A 27327-nucleotide genomic window follows, 5' to 3' on the forward strand; every position below is an offset into this window, starting at 1 on the left:
TTGAGGCAAAGTCAATTTCTACCACACATTTGGCCTGTTACACGACACAACCATTTGCTGTTTGGTTTTAGAAGTTAAGCATTACATAAAATCCAACAAGTGGTGAAGGTTTTTTTGGTCACCTCATGTAATCTATTATAATCTTAGGTTTTTTGCAATAATATCGTGTTATTGTTATAACAAAATATGTCAGAATCGGTATAAATGCTCTATAATAATTTTTCAGATATATTTGAAGGTATTCTACCAAAGAGAGCTTTTTATCATGCCAGGGTAGGTCAGCAATTTTTGCAAATTAGCAATGTAATTAAATGAGAACAGTCCTCCTGTGTAACTGTCATGAAGAGAATATTCATTACCAGGAATTCCATGTGCTTCAACATAACAGCATGTTTGGTAAGTTTCCTGAGGGTGGGACAATGAAGTTGAAACTGAAATGATAAGCAATAAAGGAGTTCTTAAAGAGTTCAGAAAACACATCCATGAAACCAAATTTACAGAGAAAGAGAAGAACACAAAAGAAAGCTATTCAAAATATATTTAAACTTGCAGAACTACCTCTCCCTGTGGAGAACCAAATATGATATTAAGCTTCTACAGGTGAACCTAGGTTATTTTCCCCACAGAAATAAAAAAAGATCATTAAAATTTAGTACACAAATATAGCCACAGTTATATTCTTCAAAAACAGTCTACAAAGTTTTGTATTGATATGTTTCTCCCTTGTGCATTGAAGCTAAAAGTTTGCTTGAAAGAGCATTTTAGACATCAAAGAGGATTCACCTTTGCACAGTTAAAAACAGTTTGTCTCATACAGTTCCTCTTACTGTAAAAAATGTACTGGTATGACAAATCCACTGGTTATGGAATAAAAGAGTATTGGGTTTAAGTGTCACATTTCATTAAGCTACATAACATTTGTACAACAGGACAACACATAGTAAGTTACAATTAATAACTTCACTTAGGTAAAGGAAACAAACCATTAGTGAGGTGAATTCATTTCACCTGATCTTACCAATTACTATATTGCATTCTTCCAGTCATTAATGCAAAATACGAATGAACTGAGCAGGCTTTCAAAAAAAGAGCTGAACAGAAAGGTAGCTCCCAAAATTGATTAGGAGGGTATTAATGTTGAGGTGAGATGAGCCACTTTTCCAAAACCAGTATATCACTGCTGTGATAAACTGCATAGAGCAGAATAAACATTCTAGGAAGTTCTAATTACCTTAATGCTGAATTTCTGTGTAACCATATTTGTGATTCAAGTGCATCTGCCTTCATGTTCCCGTGCTCCGAATTCTGCCTCATGCTGACATGTACACAGACCGAAAAGACATCACATTGCAACAATCTGCTGGAAGAAAATAAAACAAATTCTTAGTCTCTTACTGCAAAACACAGTCCTCAGACTTCTTATAATGGCTTTCTGAACTCTTCCCACCTTGTTGCCATCTGTGTTAAAATGAGTGGATGCCAGAATTGGACATGGAGTGCTCATTTAATGCTTTATTCAGCAGTAAGGATCCTGTTCTTGCTTGATGCTTTTTGGCACATGCATCCATTTTCAAGGCTGCATCCAAGACCTCAGTGAGGGTGGGTGGCCTGGAGATAGCTGGAGAAAAGAGTTACATCCTCACACCCCACTGCAGCTCCCATTTCTCTTTGCTTGAGCAGTTTGAGAGCAGAACAAGCTGTTCCACTGCGGCCAAGGAGGCAGGGAGGGGAAGAGGGAGAGGGGACTTTTGGTGCACAGAAGAACAGGCTTGAGCTCAGTAGTTAGACTAGGAGCACCTGGGAGCTGCTTTTCTGAATTCAGCTGTGAGAGGATTATTCCACACTGCTCTGGAGAGACTGAAAGAGACTCTTCTTGCAAACTGAGGTTTTGACTTCCTCCGTCCTGCCATTTTGCTCTTCTAGGTAAACTAGCTTTGACTTTAGCTACTCTAGCTGTACTTCTCCCTATAAAGTTTTAACAGCCAATTATGATTAAATTATTTTAAAAAGACATTAGAATAATGGATAAAAGTAAAATCTTAGGGGTATAGCCTAGTTGTTTATTTTAAATGTCATAAAATGTCTAAGGGTAAAGACTAGCAGAGGACTAAGAAATATATTATGACTCAGAAAGTTATGAAGACTAAATAAAAAAATACAAGTCAATGGTTATTTTGAACTGGGAAGGATATTAACAAGTAGAGATCCTAAGACCTACACCAAAAATGGGGTTAATTTAATCTATTTGCTACTCATCTGGAAAGGAAGCATTCAGTAGCAGAGACAGCATAAATGGGAATTATGGGATCATTTAAAAAAGTCATGACTTAAAAAAAGCCCCAAGAGCAAACAAAACAAAACAAAGCTTAAAAGAAGCGACCAAAAAAGATGGTAGCTGAAATTCAGTGTAGGCAAGCATGAGGTAATGTGTACTAAAAGGAACAACTTGAACTACCCATATACACTTGATGGTTTGCAAAATCACTCAAGAAAAAGATCTAGGCGTTACTGCAGACAGCTTAATGGAAACTTCTACTCAGGGCACACTAGTGGTCAAAAAAAGCAAACAAAATGTCAAGCTATATTAAAGATGGATTGAAGAATAGTACTGGAAAGAACAACAATGCCACCAAATACATCAACAAAGTATTCTTCATTTTAAGATTAGGTTATTTGCTTTCGTTATATGAAAAGAAATGGAACTCACCTAGAAAAAGAAATTTAATTAGATTTTAGGGGCCTTGATAAAGTACAAAGTGAAAGATATTTAAAGGATATCAAAATTATGACATCCTTCAAATTAAGGTTTTATTTTTCTAAATAACTTCTCTATTTCTCAGTCCTTGAGGTTGCAAAAAGGTTAGCAGGAGCATATCTGTCCCTTTGTCGTATCTACTGAGATAAGTGGCATACAGACTGTGGATGAGCTGCTTTTGAGCACGAGGCCTGAATGTAATTTCTGTGCTGCTCTAGAGGAAAATGCCAAGGGTCAGCTTGTCACAGAACCTCACTGCAGAGCCCAATTCAGTGCTGGGTCTTACCCAGCTTTGGCTCAGCTAATGCCTATACCCAGCACCTTGTGTTCAGTCCTTACCCACTTGCTCAAATTCAGCCTAGCACCCTAATTGAATTCTTTCCTCCTTTAATCCCTTTCTTCCCCTCAGCCCCTGCACTTACATCTCCAAATTACCCTCTGCTGATTCCACAGTCTCACACCAGTTACCCCCTGATCCTCCCATGGCTTTTTAGCCCACTTTCCCCTCCTGCAGGCACGCTCCCAGCTCAGTTCCCCCAGTGTGAGCTGTCAGGATTACCAGCATAGTGTGTGCTGTCAGGATTACCAGTTTTGTCAGACCCCAGGAATTCCCTCCCCGCAGCACCCACAGGAACTTCTGCAGACCCCCAGCAGAAGCCCATGGTGCTGTTAATGTTATCAGTTACTATTCACAGTAAACATGAAAAACTACAATCAGAGGTTAACTGACAGCAGATGAATACCCCCTTCCACCCCTACACACACCACCCACCTTGGGGGCTTTATCTATGCATCAGTGCATAAATTGCTTAGATATTAATTAAGGCAGGAGATTTCTCTCCTAATTACGTGACAAGCCAAGTTGAAAGCCGGCCTGTGGATTAAGGACAATGATATACACCAACCTCTGTGGTCCTTAGGGATGAGTGCCTGCTATAAATAGATGTTAGAATTGTAAATTTAACATTGTTTAGTCTGAGGATAAGTGAGGAAAATGGGAAACTCATTTGCTCAGCAGTAGCAGGGTGTGGAGTGTTGTTTTCTGCCCAGGATTATTTTTATTTTTATTACAAAACTCTTGAGAGCCTAGAGATGTCACAAGGTCCTTTTGCTGCTCTGGGCTGTGAAACCAGGAGAGGAAAATATGAACTTACACAGTTTTATATAACTTACAAATGTGTTTAGCATTTTCTGTGACAGCGAAGGCAGTCAAAAAATTTAACTGTTTCCTTTGTGAACTTTATTTTGTTTGTCTGGAAGTTTGACCTGCTTCAGAGCAGGGGCAGGACATTTTCCTACACAAGCAAAAAAAATATCTAATTACAAAAAAAAGGGGAGGAAGAAAGAAAAACTGAAGTTATGCTATGAAATGGCACTATTACCTCTTTAACGGGAAGCATATGGAATAGTAGCATACACATAGGTCTGAGAGCCAGGAATAAATCAGTCTAGACACGCTGATTCCAGCTGTGGTCCTGAAACAAGCTGTTAGGGCTAGAACCTGATTAATTCTAATGTCCATCTGGAGAGGATGATGAATGAAGGCAGAGTAGCTGTTGGGAGAACAAGGGTTACCCACTGAAATCCCTTCTGTCTAACAGGGGCTGCATCCACAGGCAGTATCTGAAATCAGGGTGGTACATCCTATGGAAGAGTGCCTTATCACATAGCCACATTGTCCTCATTATAGAAAAAGTAGCAGAGGAAATGTCTTCATTTAATCCTTTTTTCCACTTCTTAGTATGGCCCTCACATTGTTCTGCTTGTGCTTTTCCCATGGTTGTAATTAATGTGGTTAACTAATATTTATAGGCACCCAGAAGAGGGAAAGCCTATGTATTATCTATTTAGGGTAATTGCCTCACCAAAGGACCTAAATAAATATTGATACAATTTCAGAGAGCAAGGCACTCACTGCACTCACAAAAATACCTCCTCTCTTGATCCTGCCTTCACTCAAAACAATGACTCCATCACAATTGATCTCATATGAATAAGTAACATTTGCACCTCCTTTACTGCTATCTTATTTTCTCACAGTAAGAGGATCCTAGTTTGTCTGTTTGCTGTAGCCTAAATTCTACCATCCTCAGACAAAACTCTTCCCTCCACTACACAGACTTTATTCACCAAAGAAAAACCTCCCAAAGCCCTTACAGACCTTATGAAAGACGTTTTCACTCACTTGGGTTAAATGAGCACTGTGTGTTTTCTTTCTTCCTTCTTTTTTTTTTTTTTCCTGGGGGTGGTGTAATAAGTAATAAATGAATCATTTCAACTTTGGGCGAGAAGTTTAGGTGTTGTATTTGTACCATGCAACTACATAAACACAGAAGGAGCCAGTTAACCAATGAATTGCAGGAATGAGAAGCAGTGAGATGATCTAAAACGTTTTAACACATTTTCCATACACTGGCGCTTGGATTAGTTGTGTTTTGCTTTCTTACAACAGACACAAGTCAGTAAAAGTCCAAAAGGAAAGTCTGAGGTTTTATATTTCTGTTTGTGGTACAGGAAAAGGGTTACGATCTCAGTGGTTGATTCAGTGAAATAACATCTCTTTTATACACATCTGCCTAGCAAGTAGGGCGGTAGTTGGAAATACCCAATCTAAAGCATTAAAGATTTGCTGGCAAATAGCAAGGCATTTTCTGCAGAGGAAAAGTTGTTATATTGAGTAGTCACTTTGAATGCTTAGGAGTTACAGTCAAATATCCAAACACTGTGGAGTTACACTGCATTTATTATTTTCTCAAGTATTTAGCACACTGGGAATGGACTCTGCTGCATATTTCATATCCAAGAAGACATGATAATAGCAGATTTAAATAAGAAGATACTTGGCAATGTCAATGGTAAGTGATATTTTTATAGCACATTATTTAGTCATCATGCAGTCAGCTCTTTTTACATGTCAGTATGTATTATTTTCAACTGCTTTTAATTTCAGAATTTAAAAGAGAAGAATAAGCAGATAAGAGGTATGTCACAAATTATGTTTTTGTCTGTCTATTCACTGTTATCACTGCTTTGTCTTTAAATTGTCTGAGAAATTTGAAGCAAACTATTATTGTTCAATGATCAGCATTATGAATTAAAAAAAAATCCTCTTCATGGAGTACCTTAATTTAGGACACTTCTGGTTTGCTGTAAAATATTTTTCCTCTTTCTCTTGATGTATGTAAAAGCCTGCAGAGTGGACCAGAGATGTCTGTGAGTTCACAGCTTTCTTCAGTTTTGAAGGCCCCTGTATACCTGCAATATTATAAGAGCCAGAAAAGAAAAAAAAATACATCAAGATCAAGTGATTCATTACTCAGAAACATCTTTAAAATGACAAAATATCTCATTGGCAATTAAATTTCATAAATAAGATTAATTAATTTCAAAAACAGATAGAAAGGAGAAAGTATGGGGTTTCAATTAATTTTTTTTTAGCTTCAGCTAAGCCCATTTTTTTCCAGAATTTTCTTTAACCTTTCTACTCATTTCCACCGTGCTGTGTAACTGAAGGCTATATTATTTGAATATTTTATTTTTCTTTAAAGAAGCAATACAGAAAAATGTATTCCTCCATGAGAACTAGATAGGACCAGTACCTAATATCTGAAAACAAATTTTCCAATAATTTTAAAATTGAACATTAATATGATTGTCTACTACAGTTACAGAATGTAGATCCAAGCAAGACATTCAAATGCAGTATTTACTCAAATCTCTGTATGAACTAGCCTATACAGGAAATCAGCAAATTGCTCCTGAGTCTGAGTCTCAAAGGGAATACGTATTTGTTTAGTCATGTATTATAAATAACATCTGTAGACTTGAAACCCTGCCAGCATTATTAATGCAGTGTTCACTTAATAGGATCCGTGATTTTGCGCCTCATTAGTGACTGATTGAGGCAGTGTGAGCCCGCAGAAAGAGGTGAAGGGTGGTGCAGCACAGGGTGTAGGTGCCGTGCTGGCCCTGCTGCCAGTGCAGCCTGCTTGGTGCAGTTGGGGAGCCCAGACTGGGGAGCCCAGATTGGGGAGGTCGGATTTGGGAGCCCAGATTGGGGAGCCCAGATTGGGATCTCAGATTTGGCACCCAGCTCCTGGCCAGCAGAGTCTTGGGATGCTGCAGGGTTTGGAGCAGGATTGGTGCCAGGGTGGAGTGGGGACAAAACCCTCCCCTGTTTCCCCACGGTACCAGCCTGGCATAAAGGTGTAGGGCTGTCAAATTGCCTCCATTTGTGCTGAAGGACTGACCTGACAGGCAAGGTCTCTATGCTTTTACAGTTCCTGGCTCTCAGAGAGCACCAAGGCTGTGATCTGCTGCTTTATTTGCCTCCTGCTGTTATAATATTTCTGCTCTCTGTATTGCAGTGTGGCACATACTGCACCCTGTGAGAGAGCTTGCCTGCCTTATCATATGGAATAAGCTTTGTATGCAATAGATTCTGCTTAACAGGAGGTGGGTTGCAAGGATATCATTACTTGACAACAGCAAATTCTTGTTGTTTTCTAAGAATTAGAATGTTTCTAGCTATTAATTATTTTGTGCATCGTCCCTTTAAAAAAACAAACAACAAACACTTAATTATCTTCCAGTACTTTTCATCAGAGAAATTCTCACCCCACACGTCCAGAAAAGAAGGTGACCACAAAGCCATACCCCTCTTTCTTTGATGAGGACAAGGATTTAGAAGTGAGGAAAGCAAACCTTGAGTCAAACCAGCGGGTCACCATCAGAGCTGGAAGGAGATCTCCAGACTCAATTAGAATGTTCAGTCAAAAAGGAGCTGGGGCAGATTTTTACTGCTTTATAGTGCATTACATGTGGTTGGTAAGATTCAGTTATGGGTAGTTTACTTCTTTGCCCAAGATTAATGCTGAGCCTAAACTGATATTGTCAAAGTCTTAACATTTTTCTGATACCTATTTTATGTATTTAGGGTCCTTTCCTTAAGACAGAAATAAGAAAAAAACCCTCAGCTTATGCAACCCTCAAAGGTCTGGGTATTCTTGAGTGTTTATTTGAGTTGAGTCTTTAAAGATTCAGTCAATGAATAAAAAGACAACATTTATAATCAGTTTAAAAGGTGTTGAAATAAAAAAGAAAGAACCAGAGAAAAAAAATCCTGGGTAATATTGGTGGTCATATTTTTGTATTGGAACATGATTTTGGACAATTACTTGGGAGTTAAATCCCAGAAGAGACTGCTTCTTTTGGGAAATCCAACTGAGACAAAGAATATAGCATCAGTTCTTATGAAAATCATAATCAGGTATTCTCTGGATCAAAAATGAGCATACATAAGAAAAGGGCACCTGAAAATTTGTTTCCCTGAGCACATCTGTGCTGCAGGGTTGGGGTCATTCAGTGGCCAGGTGCACCAAGGCTGCTCTAGGAGATGGAAACATGAACCTCAGCACATGTTTCACAGCAGCTCTTTGAGTGTCTCCAGCCTTTCCACAGAGTCAGATCACAAGTCAGCCCTGGGTCTGGAGGCCCAAAGTCTGTCCCACAATCCAGTTTATAGCTGCTCTTCCATGATTCCTTTCACTCCATGGTCCTCCTACTCATGTTCATAAAAAATTCTAAGGAAGTGATCATAACTATTTACTGTGCCATAACAGAAATATTGAAGCTCTTTAGGGCCAACACAGAATGAAGGCAAATGAGGACACAGTGATGTTTAAAAGAAATGGTAACTAAGCAGCATAACAATCTGTCTGAGTGTATAGCAAGTTTTCAAGACTGGTGTAATAATGTCTTTACATTCAGATTTGGTACTTATTTTAAAAGATAAACTTTAGCTGGAGTAGGAATTATTTTCATCAGTACAAATTACAGGTTAACATTTTATCTTCAACAGGTTAATCATGCTAGCTAATTAGAACAACAACTGCTGGGCTTGAGAACTGATTCTGTAGAAAAATCAAAACCCAATATCAGGAACCCTCAGCTGAGATCTCTCAGCCACTAGCTCTAAACTACTTAACATTAGATAAGCTCTGCTCTGGAGGTGTAGGCTGATTTCAAAATGTGGAAGCAGAGTAATCTCCCACAGACACTAAATTCTCGACTGGCTGGGATGCTGCAGCTGACCACAGCACCATTTATCACACGTATGACCATCAGATTTTATGAAGCACTAGAAACATTATGTTTTATGCCTTACCAGAGACCTATTTATGTCCCAGATTATATTATACTGGTATCCTCATGGGAAACCTGTAAAATACCCTGATTTTTCTCTATTGCTGGTGAGTGGTCTATGTGGTGTGCACTGTGACTAAAGTCAGTGTTAAAAGTTACAGTATTGCCAAAAAACAAGAGAGCTGCCATTGGAACTTTATACTGTTATCTTCAACAGCACAAACAAAACCTGTCTGCTCAGCTTCATTCTGATTGTCATAGCCTTAGAGATAAGGCACAGCAGCAGAAATGTGAAGGGTCCTCAAGACTTTTCTAAGGCAGAGTTAAGAAGCAGCCTGTGTTAAGTAGCTTTGCCTCTGCCAAGCTCCAGGGATGACAAATACTCAGAAATAGCTACTGCTTAAGCCTTGTGCTTAAAATGACAACTCTACAAATGTGGTAAAGTCATTTTATTCAGACACCAGTATCCAAGAGAAGAGGTTGTGGAATTCATCACCAATCACTGACAAAGCCAACTGAAAAAAAACCAAAGAAACAAACAAAAAAGCCCAAACTAAACCATAACAACACCCCAAAACACTCTGCAATACCTTCTCCCCGCCAAAAGCCCTCACAGACAACCCAACCCAACCAACCCAGCCACCCAGAGAGCACCATGCCTGTTACCTGTGAAGGGCTAAGGGATGACAAGCCCCTGGCTCTGGTGAGCCTGAAATCAGACTGCTGGAGCAAGTGGTGCCTGGACCAGAGTGTGAAATATGGAGCAAATTCTGCCACTGGTTCTCAGGTGGACTAAGAATATTCACATTTCCAGTACTTCCATTCATTCACATCTGTTCAAGGAGTAAAGAAGGCAGCAGCAACAAAAATGACAAAATCCAATATGAATTCACAATAGCAGGTTAAAAAAGGGCAGGTCTAAATACACCTTTTAAATGAACTCATGAAAAATACAGAGAAATTTTTAAAATAATTTTTGTAGGTAGAGTAAATTCAGTTTTCTTTTGCCGTTTATGTTTTTTTTCCTTATAAATCATAGTTTGGCTATTGATAATTCTCCTTTCATTCAGCCTAAAGGGGCCTTTATGTATGCCTACAGTTTAGGGAACTATAAATTAAAGGAAATACTAAGCCAGATGAAAAAGGAGCATTATGTGGAAAGAAGGTAAAGTCATAACTTTTAAAAATATTTGTTTAAATTCGAATGACACCATACAGGAGAGCTCACATAATGCTTTTACTACTCTGGTGCTGCATTAAGTTATAAACTGTGTATTGGTCAATGGTTTAATAAAAGAGATGGACCTTTCCTTCAGTACTAGATATTTAGCAGCTTCATAGTTCACATAAATATTTAGTGTTTCTCAAAGGCCAGCATAATGTCACACACAGTCTAAGTACACACTATAAAAATATTATAATAAAAATACAGCACACAACACTTAGCTGAAAGTGTACAATTTTTGCCTCATGCACCTCTCCATGGCTACAGCCAACAAATTTTACACTCACAGTGCTGGACTTTTTCAATCACACACTCTTAACATAATCACTTTTGTAAATCACATGGGCTACTTTGTAAACAAAGCATTGGATGCATAAAGTAACATATTCTTTATGGAGTTCAAGGATATGTTCTCAAAATGAGGTAAAAATACTTTTTATGGGCGTACACTCACTATTAGATCCTCTTGCATGGACCTATATAAGCAGTATTTTACTGCTCATCTCTGGGGCACTGCAGGAAGAGAGGTCAGTAATCACAGAGTGGGAGTGCAAGTCATGAAACACAAATGTTTCTGGCAAGACATGGTCTAGGAACTTTCACAGGAAAGCAATTCACTTGAAAATAGTCTAGGAGGTTGCAGAGCTGGATACTATCATAAAATAGTCAGGTAATAAAGTTCACAAAAGGAAGTGAGTTTTTTCAAAAAGGATCTGAAGCAAAAGGAAGAGTTCCAAACATATAAAAGCAGTGTGAAGCTGAAAGGAGGGGCAGAAGACAAAAAGATAAACGTATGCAGAAGGTAGAGGATGACATCAGTACAGAGATCAATGACAAAAGTATTCCACTGAGATGTGAAGATCAGAATCTTTTTCCTAGTACAAGAACTGAACAAATCTTAGAGGCAACAAATTTCAAACAATTACAAGGAAGTACATTTATATGTAACACATGAAACTCATTGCCTGTGCATACTCTTGAAATCAAAAGCTTAATGGGAACCAGAAATGGATAAATTACAGTTCTATTACACAGGATTCATTTCATGTGTAGAAGGGAAAAAGTATCTTCGTGCTTCCTGGCATAAGTTAGGTACTAAGTAATGAAAGGAATTAAAAAGAGATTTACCTAATTTGACATTATGCAACACTTATCCAAGATGGGGCAGCTGTAACTTCTGCTAAAACAAGACTATCATACCATATAATATAATATAATATAATATAATATAATATAATATAATATAATATAATCATATCATATTGTCATATCATATCATGATATATCCAAGCATTTTGGAATAAATATACAAAACCTCATAGTGCCAGGCTACTCTACCAAGGTAACTCTTCCTGAAAGCAAGTTCTGTCTTGATTTTTTTTTTTTAAGTTAATACCTTTAAAATAATTGCTATCAGTTATTGCCGGAGAAGGCTACTGGATTAGCTGGGCTAATATGGTGACTCAACATGCCATGTTGCTATGTTTTCATGGATGGAAGGGCAGTGGGAAAGTCATGAAAGCCAAGACAGAGATGACTAATCCAGCCTGGCTTAGCAGCAGTGAGAGGATGGATTGTCCTGTGCAACATAACTGTAGTGTGGAACATGGCAAATGTGAAAACTGCGGCTGTGTTTAAGGCAAAAGTAAATTATCAGTTTGCTGAACAATATAAGGACAGAAAAAAACTTGAACACTCCAAACTATTGGCTTGCTTTCATATGAACACAAGCAGTGTTTGGGGTTGGGTGGAGATCAGGACTGAGGCCGTTCCATCATGACTTAAATCTTCTTTGCCCAGTACTAATGTCCTGTTTAAATTTATACACTCCTTTTTGGAAAAGGTTATCACCAGTAGCAACAGGCAAAATATTTAGTACTGAATAGTCTGCATATTTGTCCTCTAGAACCCAAACCTGTGTATGTGGAAAATAATTTGGAGAAAAGAGGGATTAGCTCCTGTATCTGCTATAGTTCCAGACACATCCTGATTTTAGTCATGCAAAAAAGAAGAATTGCCATAACTATAGAGTGCATTGGCTCTTCTCTTGCCTTTACTCATTGCCAGTAGATCATAACTCCAGACATCAGAAGAGTTACTCCATTTTATGGTAACTATCCCATGGCAGGAGTATCATTCTACCTGTAAACTGCATTGTTTGACTTTCATTCAGGAGCAGGAGTTTCTGCCCCTTCTGTAAGCTATTCCCTTTAACCACAGATATATATTTTCATCAATTCACCTCTTGGGGTAAAACCTCTGACTGAAATCAAAGACAAAACAGCTAACTTCAAAGAGCTCATGATTTCTGCTGCCTTCTTGTTCCACACATTCATTATGGTTTAGATTTTAAGTATTTCCTTTTATTTGTTTGAACACTTTATTTTATCACATTCTTTTCCTGTACCTCACATGAGAAGGAAATAAAGAAACCACACTGATTTGCCTTATATTTCCTATCATCTCATAAACTTTTATCAATGTAGTTCCTTTCTGCATAGGGGAGTCCACATAATTTCAATCTTTTAATACAAAATTCCAGCCTCCGATCAGTGTTCATTGCCCTTTTCCTGCTACAATACCTTTGAGCTAAGTAATGAAGATTGACCACAGTATCCAATATCAAAGCATACCATTAATGCAAGAGGCAGGCACAGTAGAGCTTCTCCCTCTCCTTTTCCTCATAGCTTCTAAAAACCTGCTTTTCTGTTCACCACTGGGCACTGAACAATTACTGTACAGAGAAGATGGAAAAAAATGAAAAGGTTAGAGTAAAACAACATGAAAAAACAGCCCCTCCTTGTGATATTTATGTTTCTGCTGCTGGCCCTGGCAGAAGCCCAGACTTGGAATGAACAAAACTCCCAGTGGCTTAGGGACTACATTATTCAGCCCATAGTCAGGAAATGCAAAAGCATGTGACAATGGGAAGAAATAAAGCAAGCTTTCCAATGCTTTTGAGCTTCCAGCTCAATCAGCTTGGATCAGAACTCAGGGACTGTTGAGATTTTGTGTGAATGAGTTCTCTATTGCTAAACAAAAACATGTGTGTGTTGTAGTGAAAGACAGTAAAGTGGTAAACAGTCTGTGGCTTTGCTTCCTTGTTGATATTTCTTTTTTGCAGTACTAGCACTACGTATAAAACCCCATTTTATGTACAAGGCCACTGTGCTCTCTCTTCAAATACAGTAACAAACTCTTCCCAAAAATAAAGAATCAGTTCCTTATTTCTCCTCCTTTCCAGGAAAGCTACTTCATAATTGTTGATCACTACTCAGTGCCAAAGCTTTGTTCTTGTGAAAGAGTTGGGTAATGTTCCATGTCATTTGTTAACCAGTGAGTCAGGTAAAACCTCTGTCCTTTAGAGAAGATTTCTTTGGGGACGAAATATCCCAATGACATAGATGTTAGGAAAATTATGTCAAATTCTCTCGATACATGTTTAAAACAAAATTGTATGGACAGAGTATTCCAGGATTCTTGTATACACTGTACAGAGCAGAGATTTCATGTTCCCTTTTTCTCCCAGTATGGAATCATTCTCATAGGAGAGATATTTGTCTTTACAGTCTATGTTTTACCTAGAAGCCATAGGATGACCAAACATGAGCCCCTCTCCATGCAATATTTTAAATCTCTTCTATAATTCTTCTCTCTCCTTTGCAAGGTTAGTGACAGAGCAATAAAACCAGAACATTCAAGACACAGAACACAGAGGGCAGCAGGTATCTAGGCACTTTCATATTGACCATTTCCATGACCAGACAGGGCCAGGTTTATGATTACATTTTCCTGAAAAGTATGAGATTTATGGTTTGTGAGAACACTCTAAAGAGGCCTGACTATTTCAATAAACTAACATTAACCGTTTCAGATACAATGTTTTCTTTTATGGATTTTTTTTTTCAAATTAACAAACACCCTATGAATCTTATCACACGAATTCATTGACAGCAAGCAGGTTTTTGCAGCAATTTTGTTACCTGTCTGTCTGAACACAATTGAGGATCAACAAGTGGGGTCTGACATGATCTGTGTGATAAACAACAATTTTCTGAGTCCTTAATCAGGTGGAATCACAAAGTTGTAGTCTAGCCCATAAAGAGGAAAGTATTTAAGTACTGGGAAATCAAAGAGATTGTGTTCATGGTGAACAATACAGGGGTCTTGCATTCAAAAGTTGCACCTCTTATGTTTTGCTCCTGGAGCAGAATTTGTCTACAGAATTCTTACTAGTTTAATGTTAAAATATCAGCTGAAAAATACAAGAAACTTTCTTGCCATCTCAGCCTCCAACAGAACACCTTCACTGGATTAGCACAGACTCTGCTGTTGCCCCAACTCCCCTCAGGTGGGTTTAACATGCCTGAACCCATCAAACCTTGGACCAGAGAGCGATGGGTGAAAACAAATGGCACAAAATCCTTAAATGCTGCCATGTCTGGGTAGCTGGGAGCCTGCTGGAAACAGCTTCCCCAATACTGCATCCCATTGCTTTTGTTTATCTAGCCTTGCTGACATTTTCCTCAATTAGGAAACAATAGCTCCGTTCCAATGTACTGAGCACAATTACTGAAACTGAGTCACGTGGCACCAGGAGAGTGTGTTTTCAATTATTCACTCTGTCTTTTTTTGCCAGGCCTATGAAGAGGAACAGCCTTCTGCAGGAGTCAGGTTTGTCTGCCTTGCTGTTGTAAGTTCCTCCTTTTAAATTTTTATTTTACCATCAGGGGTTTTTTAATTATAATTTTTTAATTCTACTCTCTGAGAGTTTCTTACTCTGCATTAGAAAACTTCCAAATCTTTAGCTCTACCTGCTGTGGGGAAACCCTAGACATCTGCAATACTTCAGTGCTAATAGTACTGCGCAGCAATGAATCTGAGTAAGATCACAAGATCTAGACTAAATTAGGATGCAAGATCTAGATTAAAAGAGGATGCTGCTAGCACTTGGTAATGTAAAACTCATCTTGTTCTTGCTAGTAAAGTCCTGTATTTCCTACTGTCTGGTTAACAGCAGAGCATTCGCATTCAATCTGGGAGCTACACCAAATTATTTGTATCTTGTAAATGCTTGGTTTAATATCCAACCAAAAATTTGAACCAAATGGCTACAGCTCAGATCATGTATTTTGTTTGCAGAAGACAGTCTGAGTTTGGGATTTTAAGATTTAAGGCTGGAAAAATAAAGCTTGGGGGGAAAAAATGAAACATAGAGGGAACATTTGGTTTGCATTACAAACCACAGACAGCTTCCATCAGGCAAGCTGGAGGTATAAGAATGGCAAAAGAAAATGACAAGCAGTGAGTACAGTGGAGAAAAAGATGAATGGTTTGGAGAATTGACTTTGAAGTAATTGTCCATGGCCATCAATATCGCAAATTAAATTTATTGGAAGATGGCAATGAATCATAAAGCTTCTCTGGTACTTGTGATATTGTATGCTGTGTAAAATAGCTTTTCTGGTTATTTTTATTGGAAAGCTTATAGAGTATGTTTTTGGTACCTCCTATATTTCTGTCACTTATGCAACCCTGAATCAGCAGCTCTGGAAAGAATGTTGCCTTAGTTAGGACTTGTGATCTAATACTTATAGCAAGAGCAAGTTTTTAACTGGAAGTCTTCAGGTCTAGTGGGTTTATTTTCACGTCAGCCCCTGCTTCACTGTGGGATTGGGTAAGTCATTCAGGGTTAAACTTGGCCTTTGAGTGGATGGAGCTCTCATGGGGGCAGGGGAGGAGGAAACAGCTGATGGAGCAGGGCAAAGAGTTCTCTCTGCATAAGATAAAATTCCTCAGGAGCATTACAGTGGGATGGGAAAGCAGGATGCACTTAGACCCGTGTTTCAACAGGTGCTTCCATCGTCCCTGCATCCCAGATGTTTAGCAGAGCCAGAGAGGCTCCTCTTGGACGTTTAGTACAGATGGCAGTTCTCCCTTCAGCCCACGAGCTTCAGGCAGAGCTAGAAAGGACTTCATTCTAGCATGCCTGTCTCCAGAGAGCTGCATTCTGACCATTAAGCTATCAAGTCCTCTGCTTATCCAAATGCTCAATAGCTCTTTTAAAAATCTTCCTCTTTGAGAAAAGCAAGAGTGTGTTTAATGTTGTGCAAAAATGAAATACTTGAATGAAAAGTGTTCTTTCTTTTAGTTTCCCCACATAGGCAGGACTGTTTAGGTCTGAATGTGCAGCTTGGGTACATTTGTGGTGGTGTTATCAGTGTCTAAAAGCAATTTCCAGTATCACTGATCCCTATAGCAGATTTTCAAGTGATGCACATTCCACTCACCTCCAGCTCTGTTGCTTCCTACCCAGGTGCAGAGAGTAGAGACTTGCAGAAATTCCCTTCATCCCAGCCATTCTTTCTTTTTCAGCTCCACATTCTGGTCTAATGGGCCAGATTGCATTTTTACATTTAGACATACAAGAAACACAACATCATAGACTTTAACAAGATTAATTTCCAAAAACAGTGGGGATTTCAGAGATGCTAACAGTGGGGATTTCCAAGTTCAAAAATTAGTTCATGTATATTGTATATCATGTATATCATGATTGTAGACTAGGGCTTTAGGCTTATCAAAACACTAAAAAGTGCATTTTTAAAAAGTCACAAACAAGATCTCCAAACCTTACATTCATGTGCTCTGTGTCACAGGAAGAGAGTGTGGCTGTACTGCTGGGCAGCTCTCAATCACACCAAACTCATCATTCATAAGAGAGGCTGCTCTGAAAAAAAGAAAAAAGTAGAATGTTCTGTGAATTGAAGGGGATGGAGAATATGCAAGTCCAGTTTGAACCTGAAAGCTTCCCCCATGCCAATTCAGGGAGGCTGGGAGCCCAGTGACCTCCATTCCCCTTCTCCAATCCAGTGGAGTCAGACTCTCACAGGAGCAGAGAGGATCCCCAAGACACACAGAGAGGGGCAGAAACACACCAGCTTTGGGGAACTTGACATATTCTGGCTACTTTCAAACTTTGCCCTGAAATAGTGTCTTGCAAGGAAATCCCTGGAGTTCCAATAATCAGGGAACGAGTTTCTGAAGCATTAGGGATTTTGTTTTGGGAAAAGAGACATAAGGGCTGAGCTATATTAGGACTGGTGTGATAGAAAATATGATGGAAAGCTGAAGAAGTATTACCGATGCAAAAACACCAGAAAAGACTGCACAAATAAACATCCTTCTCCCTGGGACATCTCTGCTGTACCTGAAAATTATTTTGTTTTTACAAATTCAAGCAAATTCAGATTCATGCTGAACTGTGAATTTCTCCAGCAATGCCATGTAGCTCCTTTAGGCAGATGCTCAGTGGCATAGTGTTTATCATCTGCTTTTGTTCTTCCTGTTTAATTGTATAAGGAAAAAAACCCCAAGAAAAATAATGCTGCAGCTTTATTACCAGGCTGAATTGGATTTATTATCCTGGCTTGGTCTGAGTTTGTAGGCCTGTGTTTATTATTGTGGCTGCAAGGAGCCTTTAGAAAATCTGCCTTCTTTCTGTCTGTATCACCAGTGGAACTTCAGGTACAAAGTGCATATATACATATCTTCTTAATTCTGCATAGAAACATGGGAAAAAACCCCAAACCAAATGCAACAGCCCAGTTAAGAGCACAATGGACAAACTTTTTCTTTCAATAGGATACCTGAAAATGCTTTTCAAACTACATTGATTTTCAGTTTTGTGTATAACACCTACAGCATCTTTGATTTATGCAAGTACTTACATTTCAGTCGGTATCTTCTCTAGACTGGCAACACTGGTATCAGTTAGGTTCTGTGAGGAGAATAGAAAAGTTTGTGTAGTAAATATTATGATAGAACTTAGGTGAGAGAGTCTAATTAATTTAGACATCCTCTTGTTGAAATTTTAAGCTGACACATACCTACCATAGCATTTCTAGAAAAAAAAATTTGAGAGAGTTTTAACTACTTTGTTATCTTAAAATGCTCATTATGTTACTCATTTTACAAAAGCTCCAAATTTTGCTATATTTTGATCGTATATTTTTTTTTCCAGTTTATCTTAATTTTATATGTTGAATCATGTGCTGAAATAAACCATTTCTGTAATAGGACACTTTTTGATTGATGTACTGGAGGTGTATTCCTTTATAGAATTCAATCTCTAATCAGATATTCACATCTTAAGTGCTTCACTGGATCCCTCTGTTACTCTTACATGCACAGTCTAAAGTGAGTTCTGGTTTGCAAAGGTGGAAGCTTTATGGCAGCCTGACATCCCTTACTCTCTCAAGGCTAAGATCGACTTTTGCTAAACCACTTACAACTCGGATGTGCCAGGCAGAGAATTTAGAGTTGACAATTTGATTAATCTTCTTTGAATTATAGTGGTTTCATGAATCATACTTCAGAAGGAGCTTCTTCTTTCCAAATAATATTAGGAGGATAGAGTAATGCTTTTAAAGTATCTTCCTTTTCAATTTGGGATTTCAACATGCAAATTCAGCAGATGCCCAAAGCAAGCAGACAATGGCAGCATCACAAACATTTATCAAAAGCACTCCACTCTGCTTGGGTAACATGGCAAGAGAATGAAAAGGTGAAGGAGGATCTAGGAGAGCTCTGCACAGAAGCAGAATTAGCAAGTCATGAGATATCACGTGGCTGTTCTCAGACTGAAAGGCTCTGTTGATTCGATTTATTCATTAGGGCTTTCCAGTAGCGTAGGTTATTAAGTGGGAGAAAGTAGGGTATATTACAACTTACTTTTATATTTCCTTTCCTGGAGGATATTTAGCACCACAGAAGCAGAGAAAACTACTCAAAGTATCATGCCACATAAATGGGAGAATGATAGGAAAAAGAGCAGCAGCTCTCTGAAGATGGATCAAAAGAACAGTGCTGGGAACAGGAAGTCAAGAAAGTTTCGCTCCATTTCAAGATCCCTCATACTCTGCAATGCCAAAACCAGCGATGATGGGTCAAGTCCTGATGAGAAATACCCTGATCCATTGGAGAGCTCTATAAGCTGGAGTCAAGAGGATTTTAACTGCTGTCCCAGAACTCAGCTGCCATACACAGCAGAGGCAGAGGACAGCCCACCTGATCCTCCACGTGTGGTCACCAGCATCCTCCAGTCCAAAGCTGCAGCAAACGAGAACTGCAACAACACGAGAAGAAAGTTCCTCACCAAGGTAGGCAACTCGTGCTGGGTATTGTAATGTTTCCCACTGCAGTAGTTCCTAAATGGATTAATTACTATTTCTCAGGAACTTAGGGTTCTATTGGCTTTTTCAGAGCCTATGACCGTGCAGTGTTCCTGCTCTGCATAAAAGGCATGAAAATATACTGGCTTCCCTGCTGTGCTGTTGCACTCTGCTGATGCACAACCTGCTGAAATCAGTGCCTCTAGGCCACTGTCAGTGTTCAGACAAGTACAGCTGGCGTGTTCTATCTGCAAGAGACTCTTCAGCTCAAAATATAAACCTGTCACTGTAGCAAAGTGCTCTTGTAGTGCGATACCATGATATCTCACAAGGCAGGCAAGCATGAATTATATTAATACTGTGTCAGACACAGGAGATTCAGTAGGCAGATGCTCCTTCCCTCTTATTCAGGGAGAAGGTAGAGATGGCTCTAAAACTACCAGAGATGTCACATTTCCTAGAGATGTGAAAAGTCTAAGAGCCTCTTATTACAATCTTATATTTTAATCAGCTATGTGAACCCAAACAATCTGAACAATTTTTCAGTCTGAGTAATATATTTTAGATGGCTTTAGAAAGTTCTTTCAGTAGGATAGCCTAATTTTTCCACTTTCTCCCTACCTGTTGCTGTGATGTGAAAAGAACATCACTGCAAGTGTCATCCTGGCACCTCCTTTATTACCTTATGCCTTTTATCTATGCAGATACATGCTTACCTGAAAGAACTGATTCTTTCACCTAAAACGTCTTCCTTGTATATTCTATTTTATTTTACATAAAATAAAATATATATTGGCTAAAATTAGACATCTATGTCTAAACACACAGTGGCACAAGTGGTACTGAAAATCAGAATCTCCCCTTACCCTTGATGATGACCACAGCATGCCCAGCATCACAAAGACTACAGCAGGATGAATCAAGATGTTTCCACTCTTGAAAAAGTCCCTGCAGAAAGACAAAACCAAACCAACCTGCTATTGCATTCTGACAGAAAACAAGACCCAAGTCCCAAAACTCACTCAGTTTCCTGCAAAACCATGCCAACTCCTCCTTTTTGCAAACAGTCCTTATACACCCTGCTGATGTCTCTTTGAGTGAAGAGGGAGCTGGCCTCTGTGCACTCCCCGTCTTTTCTTTTCAAAAGCTGAAGCACTCAGGTTTGTGTCAGCTGCCACAGTCTATTTCCTTGTACATCTCTCAAGTGTGCAGGGCTCCAATAACTGCTGTGATCCATACCCACATGCGACTCCTCAGTATCTTATCTCAGACTGGGAGTTTAGGTTGTTTGCTTTTATAGCTGGCAAGCAGCTAAAACGGGGATCTGAGGAACAGAATAAGTCCCACAATGCCTTTTCACATATAAAATAGAACTGCTAAGGATATAAATCCACTCTTAGGCTGAAGCATCAATGTCACTGAAGGACATGTGTCAGATGCTGACATGAATTAGTCAGCAGCTCAGTCAGTCCCTCACAGCAGCATTGGAGTTGCTTAGTGCTGCTGTAGACTATGAGTACCATTAAATTCCCACTCCAGAGCTCTCACAGCAATCTAAACCTCTTCAAATGCTACTTGCTAATCTTCCATACCTTTCAGAGTCACGGATCAATGAGTGATTCTGAAGTCTTATCTTGGCTTGCTAAGTAGGATGAACATTGGTAACAGCCACACCAACTCTGTCCTGTGCTGCTGAGGCTTTCCCCTGAAGCATGAAAGCAGTGATCTCTACCTTCCATACAGCACAAGCCTGTCAGAACAATCTTCTGTACCACATGTCTTACAAAGCTTAAGCCTTCTCTCTTTAAGAAGTCAAACAGGCATTTTTTCATGTCCCAGTGTAATTCTCTCTCCTCCATCTAAATGTGACACTTCAGAAATTCATGATGTGTGACTCAGAGGCTAAGAATCCTTGTCTTTGTTCAAGAAAATTGATTCCATTCTTTCTGTGGTGTTCTTGAGGATATTCCATTATTCTTCTCCTTTCCAGCACCTCCAGCCCTAAGCGTGACTCTGAAGGTGTTAATAACTCCCACAGAACTGAACAACTTAATATTGCTGTCACAAGGAAGGAGAGAAGAATGCCTAAAAGTGCTGCATGATTTAATGCTCCCTGTATATTTCTTCTCCAGAGTAAGGGGGAACCTGTAACATCAGCATTCAAAATGCAAATTCCTTTTTTTCCTGTTGAACATCATAAGTGCCTCTCTGAGCCATACTCTGCTGACTGCATGGGATACACCATAAGCAATAAATTATTAGCAAATCAGTGTTGCAAGACTAAATAATAGATTTTTTATTCCTCCTCTAATATTCTGTCAGCAATGAGAGCAGATGAACTGTCTTTTAATTCATTTGGCTTCTGTGGCCCACTATTCACTTATATTGACTATTACTTGCTGTGTCTAGAGGCCCAGGGTTACCCTGGTGTCACTTGTTCAGACACTTTCTGAGATGAGGTACGCTTGGTATGGTATGGTACGGTATGGTATGGTGTGGTGGACTGCCAGCTGGTCTATGTATAAACAAGCAGATCTCCTTTACAGTTTGCTTCTCACAAAATCAGCAATTTTCACAAGGCCTGAAAGAAAAGAAACCAAAGAAATGGTAAGCAGCCTCTGATACCCTGAGCACTGACACAGCAGACACTGTGGAAGATGTCTTTGCCTGCTCAGACTGAAATCACTCCAGTTGTTGGAGAACTGGGCAGGAATAGATGATATCAGCTCCTTCAGAGAACAGCAGGCTCTGCTGAGTGTGAGACCTGCTGCAAGAAGCACTTCTACTACTCCAAGAAACATTCCATTACATCTTCCCAACAACCCCAAACCCCTGGGAAGTGCTGAGAGCTACAGTGGGGCTGGTAGAAGGGTTGAAATTTCATCTAGAATAAACTAGAATAGAAAAGGGCTGAATTCTGATGAAATAAATGCAAAAACTAAGCTGACCTGACTGCATGGCTTTACTTAGTTCTAGAAACTTCTGCATCCCTTTTATCCTTTAGTCCCTGACTCTCTGCTTGAAAAAGGGAAAAAAGCAAAAGGTAATTTTTGTCCTTTGGTCATCAGCAGAATATAATTTTATTAACTTGCCTTGATGCAAACACCAGTTAGCTGGCCCTTTGGTACCAGGACAAGTGCTATGGCAACAGACTGTAATGTCTCAAACACAAGCCCACGGGCAGGATGGAAAACCAAAGCCAGGAGAAGAGACTGTATTTATTTAGATATTTATGTGTTCTCCTCAGTTTTCACACTTCTCTCTTTCTGTCTGCCCAACCTTCTTGCTTTTGGTGCCCATCACCAGGTCATCCTCAGAGCAAGCTGGGAGAGGAGCTGTTCCATTAATATAGCATGTGGTGCAAAATGCAGGCCAGTAAAGGCTCCCAGACGAAGACACCAAAGAGCAGATGGCAGGGGAATGGTCCTTCTGTAACATCTGATGTGCTGAATAGTCAGTCTAGGGCAAGGCTTGGACTCATGCCCTGCTCCCTGCATCATCCTGGCTTTCCAGCTTCTGCCATTTTACTGGTTTCAAAGGGAATATGCTGCTGGGAAAATGAATTACACCTACTATAAATACTTTTAAAAGACTAAGGCATTGGGCTAGGGTACGTCAGAACCAGTGAAGGGAGTTAATGCCAGAGAGACTCTGGCCCTTTCTGTCAGAACTGATGCAGAAAAAAAAAATGCTCCTTGAAGAAAATCCCCAAAGACCATATTCTCTCAGAAATCCCAGCCATTTCACAGTCATAAGACTGTGAAAGATCAGAAAAGCTAAATATTTTAATAAATTATTGTCCTGCTGTTAGATATATTTTTCCTTTTATTTTTTCCTTTTTTTTTAAACCAGCAGTCAATTAGCTCATTGTCATGCACTTGGTTAACTGAGTCCAAGACCTTACTTGAACTAGCCTTGTATAACATTTCAATTCAGACAATCTAACTACTGTGTCTTACTTTAAGAGTGCACAAAAGTTTTTCAGTTTTCCACAGATGCCATGGTTACCCTTATTTCTAAACAACATCTGGAATTAGATGTTTTGAGATGGGACTCTGGGTTAGAAATGTCTAATGAAAGCATGAAGGAAAAATGAATCTTTTAAATGGCAGACAAAAAACATTCTCAGAAGCTTTGCATTTAGGATGACAAAAAATGGGAACAGGAAGAGAGAGTTGGCCTGGATGTACCAATTATTTTTCCAGAAAAAACACAAGAAAAGTTAATCTATTCTCACCTGTGTAACATTCCAGAAGGCTCTTAAAGTCCTTTACTTTTTATCTTTCAGCCAAGCAGACTCAGTTTAAATACAAATTTTGCTTTGAGTGGAACGTACAATGCAGATAAAAGTTTCCTCAGAGTCCTGAAGTGCTGGAAGACAAAGCAGAGAGTTTATTCACTGGCAGAAAATATGTGTTTAAATATATGTTCTAATAATGAAGAGACAAGGCTGACCTAGGATCCACCTGCCCCTACCTCAAATCTGACAACCTTCTTTTTAGCAAATTTTCAGTACTCACTGTATTCAGACCTACAAATCCCCTTTCAAAACAAACAGAACAAAAAAAGGGGATCCTTTAAAAAGGAAAGGGATGTAAAAATAAATACTGTCTTTACTCTTGGAACCATCAGCAGTATCTCTATGCGTAAAATAATCAGAGACAGGAAAAAAAATATTAAAGAACTAAACCCAAAGCAAATTGACTGTGCACACAAGAATTGGTCAAAATTTATTTTTCTGAAGAACAGCTTTTATTAATTTTCTGTCATGTTGCAATAACTTGGATATGAATATAATGATCTGTATCCAGGACCCAAAAAATACAGATATTGACAACATACAGATATTTGCCACATGTCCATAGACCAATAAAAATTTATTTTTTTAAGTAATTCACCTAAATGAATTGCAGCAATGATTGAGACACAAAGCTAATTTGAAATATATCCCAACTGGGTAATATGACTACAAATCTAAACAAAAATTGTTCCCAGGATTTTTCTACTGTGTACAAGGGATTTAACCTCTACTTTCCTGGTGACTAAGTGCATGCAACTAACAGTTCTTGGAAAAATCTTCATATCAGTTTATATTTGGTGATGTTTCATATGGATGTCCCAATAAAACCCAGAATTTCCAGCCTGGCACATGTCCCATTGTACAAATACAATCTCTTCCCCAAAAGACTTTCATGGTGTTGCAAAAAAAAAAAAAAAAAAAAAAAAAAAAAAAAACAAAAAACCTCAGAGCCAAACCCACTGCTCTCTGTGATGTCCTGTGAAACTGGGCAGAGATGCAACACTTTTGGACAATTAATTAGGAGGATATTTATAAATATGATGAACACAGTAGCTATATACTGTGAACAAGCCATAGGAAAGGCAGGACAGCTTTTATCAGAGATGAGCTGGGAACAGTCTGAAAAGGCCTATGAAAATCAATAAAATGAAGTGTGGAGAACAGCTGTGCAAAGTTGTGTGTGTGTGTCTGACAGCTGTCTGTGAGAAGATATGTGTATCTTTCAAGGGAGCATTTCACAAGAGTAGGGATTCCTAAGAACAGAAGCTGGCAAGTCCAAACTTGAATTCTGACTACAGGAAAAAGGAAGAAAATTACTTTCTTAAACACTGAGTTTTAAACATCATTATTCTTTCACAACAGCCCCAATCCACAAGCAGCTGACATCTCAGAAATACTCAGCCAAATGGCAGATAATTTCCTGCCTTTAATATCTATCTTACATCTCTCATGTTTTACAACAAGCACATCACCTTATTGAAAAACCTGTGAGTTTCAATGGATGCTCCATGTATGCAGAATCTGACTTCTAACGTCATAATCATGCCTGAAATAAAGGACAGTGCAAACAAACAGAAAAGGAACTCACATTTTTTGCTACTCAAGATCTCAAATTTTAAGGCATCAGAATGTTAATCTTTATTTTGTTACCATGCCGAAGACTTCAAAGAACTGCCATAAGATCATGAAAAAAAAAGAACATAATGTAATCCTGATTTCAAGTAAGCATTTCCCAAGATATTTATCTTGGGTGAAAAGTAAATATAAAAGCTCCAAAACTAATATTACAGTTCAAGCCAACTGGTTTAAGATAGAACTCTGTCCATGCTTATATCCTTACCAACATATTACTCACCACAAAAATTCTTCACAAACAAAAAAGGCTTCGTAAAATTCAGACACTCCTCATCAAAGGCAGACAATCTGGAATGCAAGCAAACCCACAGAGTTAAAGAGTCAGTCAATACAAGTATAGCCCTTATCCATTACCTACTGAACTCAGCCCAGGGCCCCAGGTTAAGTATTTCATTCATTCACAGCCTTAGATTCACTCTGGCAGGTTTCAGAATGGGAGCCAGGCTTCGGCAGTCAGCCTGGAAGATAATAACCTTTATTGACATTGCTGTAATTTGCATTTTGTGTTTGCTGTCACTTAGGAATGATGCAATACCTATTGATTTTTGGTGAAGCAGCACAATGATTCTCATCCTCAGGGCTGGATGAATTCTGCCTAGGGAGGCAATGAAGCCCCACTGATGGTGAAAGTGGCTACAGAGCTTTCCTTGTGCTCTCAGAGGACTACAGATTACTGGAAATAGTTTATGCACTTTGACCAGGGGCCCTGGGAGCAACACAGACAGTTGACCACTGTTATGTTTTGTGGCCTGTCCTAATATATGAAATTTGCCTCCCCTTCAGAAATCTATACCTCAGTCACACAAATCTCTTGGGAACAAGCCTGGATCCAGGATACACTGGGAGCCCTCTTCACTTTGTGGAGTATGGAGAGGCTGGCGAGGGCAGAGGAGGTGGGTTCAGCTGGGAGCAGAATAAGGGAGTGATTTGAATGATTCTCTTGAATCAAGAGAAATACTAAGCAAATGGAAAAGAAATTGTGTGCTAACTTTCCAGCTTTCCTCGTCTCTTTAGAATTTTTAGGTGTTCACATTGTGCCACAGGAGTGCAGTTCCTAGTCAAATGTATTGTGCTTCATGTGCTCAGTTGCTCCATTCTTTGCTTTCCATATATGTCTCAAAGCACTACTCCTTCTGAATGGCCCTGTGTTAATGATTCATAACTGCATTGAAGATATGCTTACAATTAGTCCTCCAGATGCAATGCAGACTACAGCAATTTCAACCAGTCTGGAGTGGACAAAAAATTTTCCACTGCTGCAGAGCTCTCTGGTCCCCTGCCCCCACTTAACAAGTCAGCAGCAGGGGTGGAGCTTCTAGTGGTTTGTATACACTTATTTTGCTTATTTTCCATTCAGACCTCTTCTGTTTTCCAGAGCATTTAATTTTCTGGCATGTGTTTATTTTCCTCCCTGTCTATTCTTACAATAGTTAGCATAGGCAAAGTCTACCCAGTTACTATGAAAAGTCTGTTATTTGTTCTCTTTCCCTCATGCAAAGGGACACTATATTGTAATTCTTCCCTCTTGTAGCCAGAAGCCACTGAAGTCCTAAGGAAAATAACTTCTGTAAAACACTGACTCTATAACACCATTGTTTTTTCTCAAATGGACAGTGTTAAAGGCTCCTGTTCTCCTGGGAGGCAACCTGGTTCTAAGCCTTTCTTAAAAAGATTCAGAATAAGTGTAAGTAACTTTTAACAGTTTAAGTACATTTTTGCTCATGCAAACTCTCATCTTCTGGATCAGGACAGCTGCATCTGCAGGCTGTGCTCAACATCAGGGAACAGCAGCTCGGGAATGAAGCTCTCCAGGAGCCCGAGATGTGCATCTTTCTGGAAAGGGTTAACAGGCAGCCATGTGCCTGCTGAGGGCTCAGCAAACAGGTACAGTACATGAGGAGTTAGCAAGGTATTACAGAGACATTTGTTTGCACAGAGTTTGCACAACCAGCTTTTTGTGACAAGCTATGCCTTGAAGCTCAGTTCCAGAGAAAAGAAATGGTGTCTGGGAATCATTCCTTACATTGCTTGCAGTTGGAGACACAGGTCAAGATTGTAGAAAAATAAAACTGTGACCACTCAGGGATCTATGCTG

General features: G+C 39.1%; 1 protein-coding gene across 1 annotated transcript in view; it reads left to right on the plus strand.

Moving 5' to 3' along the window:
• Window positions 1–14765: 14765 nt before the first annotated feature.
• Window positions 14766–27327, plus strand: part of IL16 (interleukin 16) — a 30098-nt gene continuing 17536 nt past the window's right edge. Inside the window, exons 1-3 of the mRNA XM_014264675.3 lie at window positions 14766–14817; window positions 18880–19285; window positions 26980–27116. Of these exons, the coding sequence (XP_014120150.2) occupies window positions 14768–14817; window positions 18880–19285; window positions 26980–27116 (593 nt within the window). The 5' untranslated portion in view covers window positions 14766–14767. The remainder of the gene's footprint in view (window positions 14818–18879; window positions 19286–26979; window positions 27117–27327) is intronic.

This window comes from Zonotrichia albicollis, chromosome 11 (assembly GCF_047830755.1).
Source record: "Zonotrichia albicollis isolate bZonAlb1 chromosome 11, bZonAlb1.hap1, whole genome shotgun sequence".
Classification (NCBI taxonomy): Eukaryota; Metazoa; Chordata; class Aves; order Passeriformes; family Passerellidae; genus Zonotrichia; species Zonotrichia albicollis.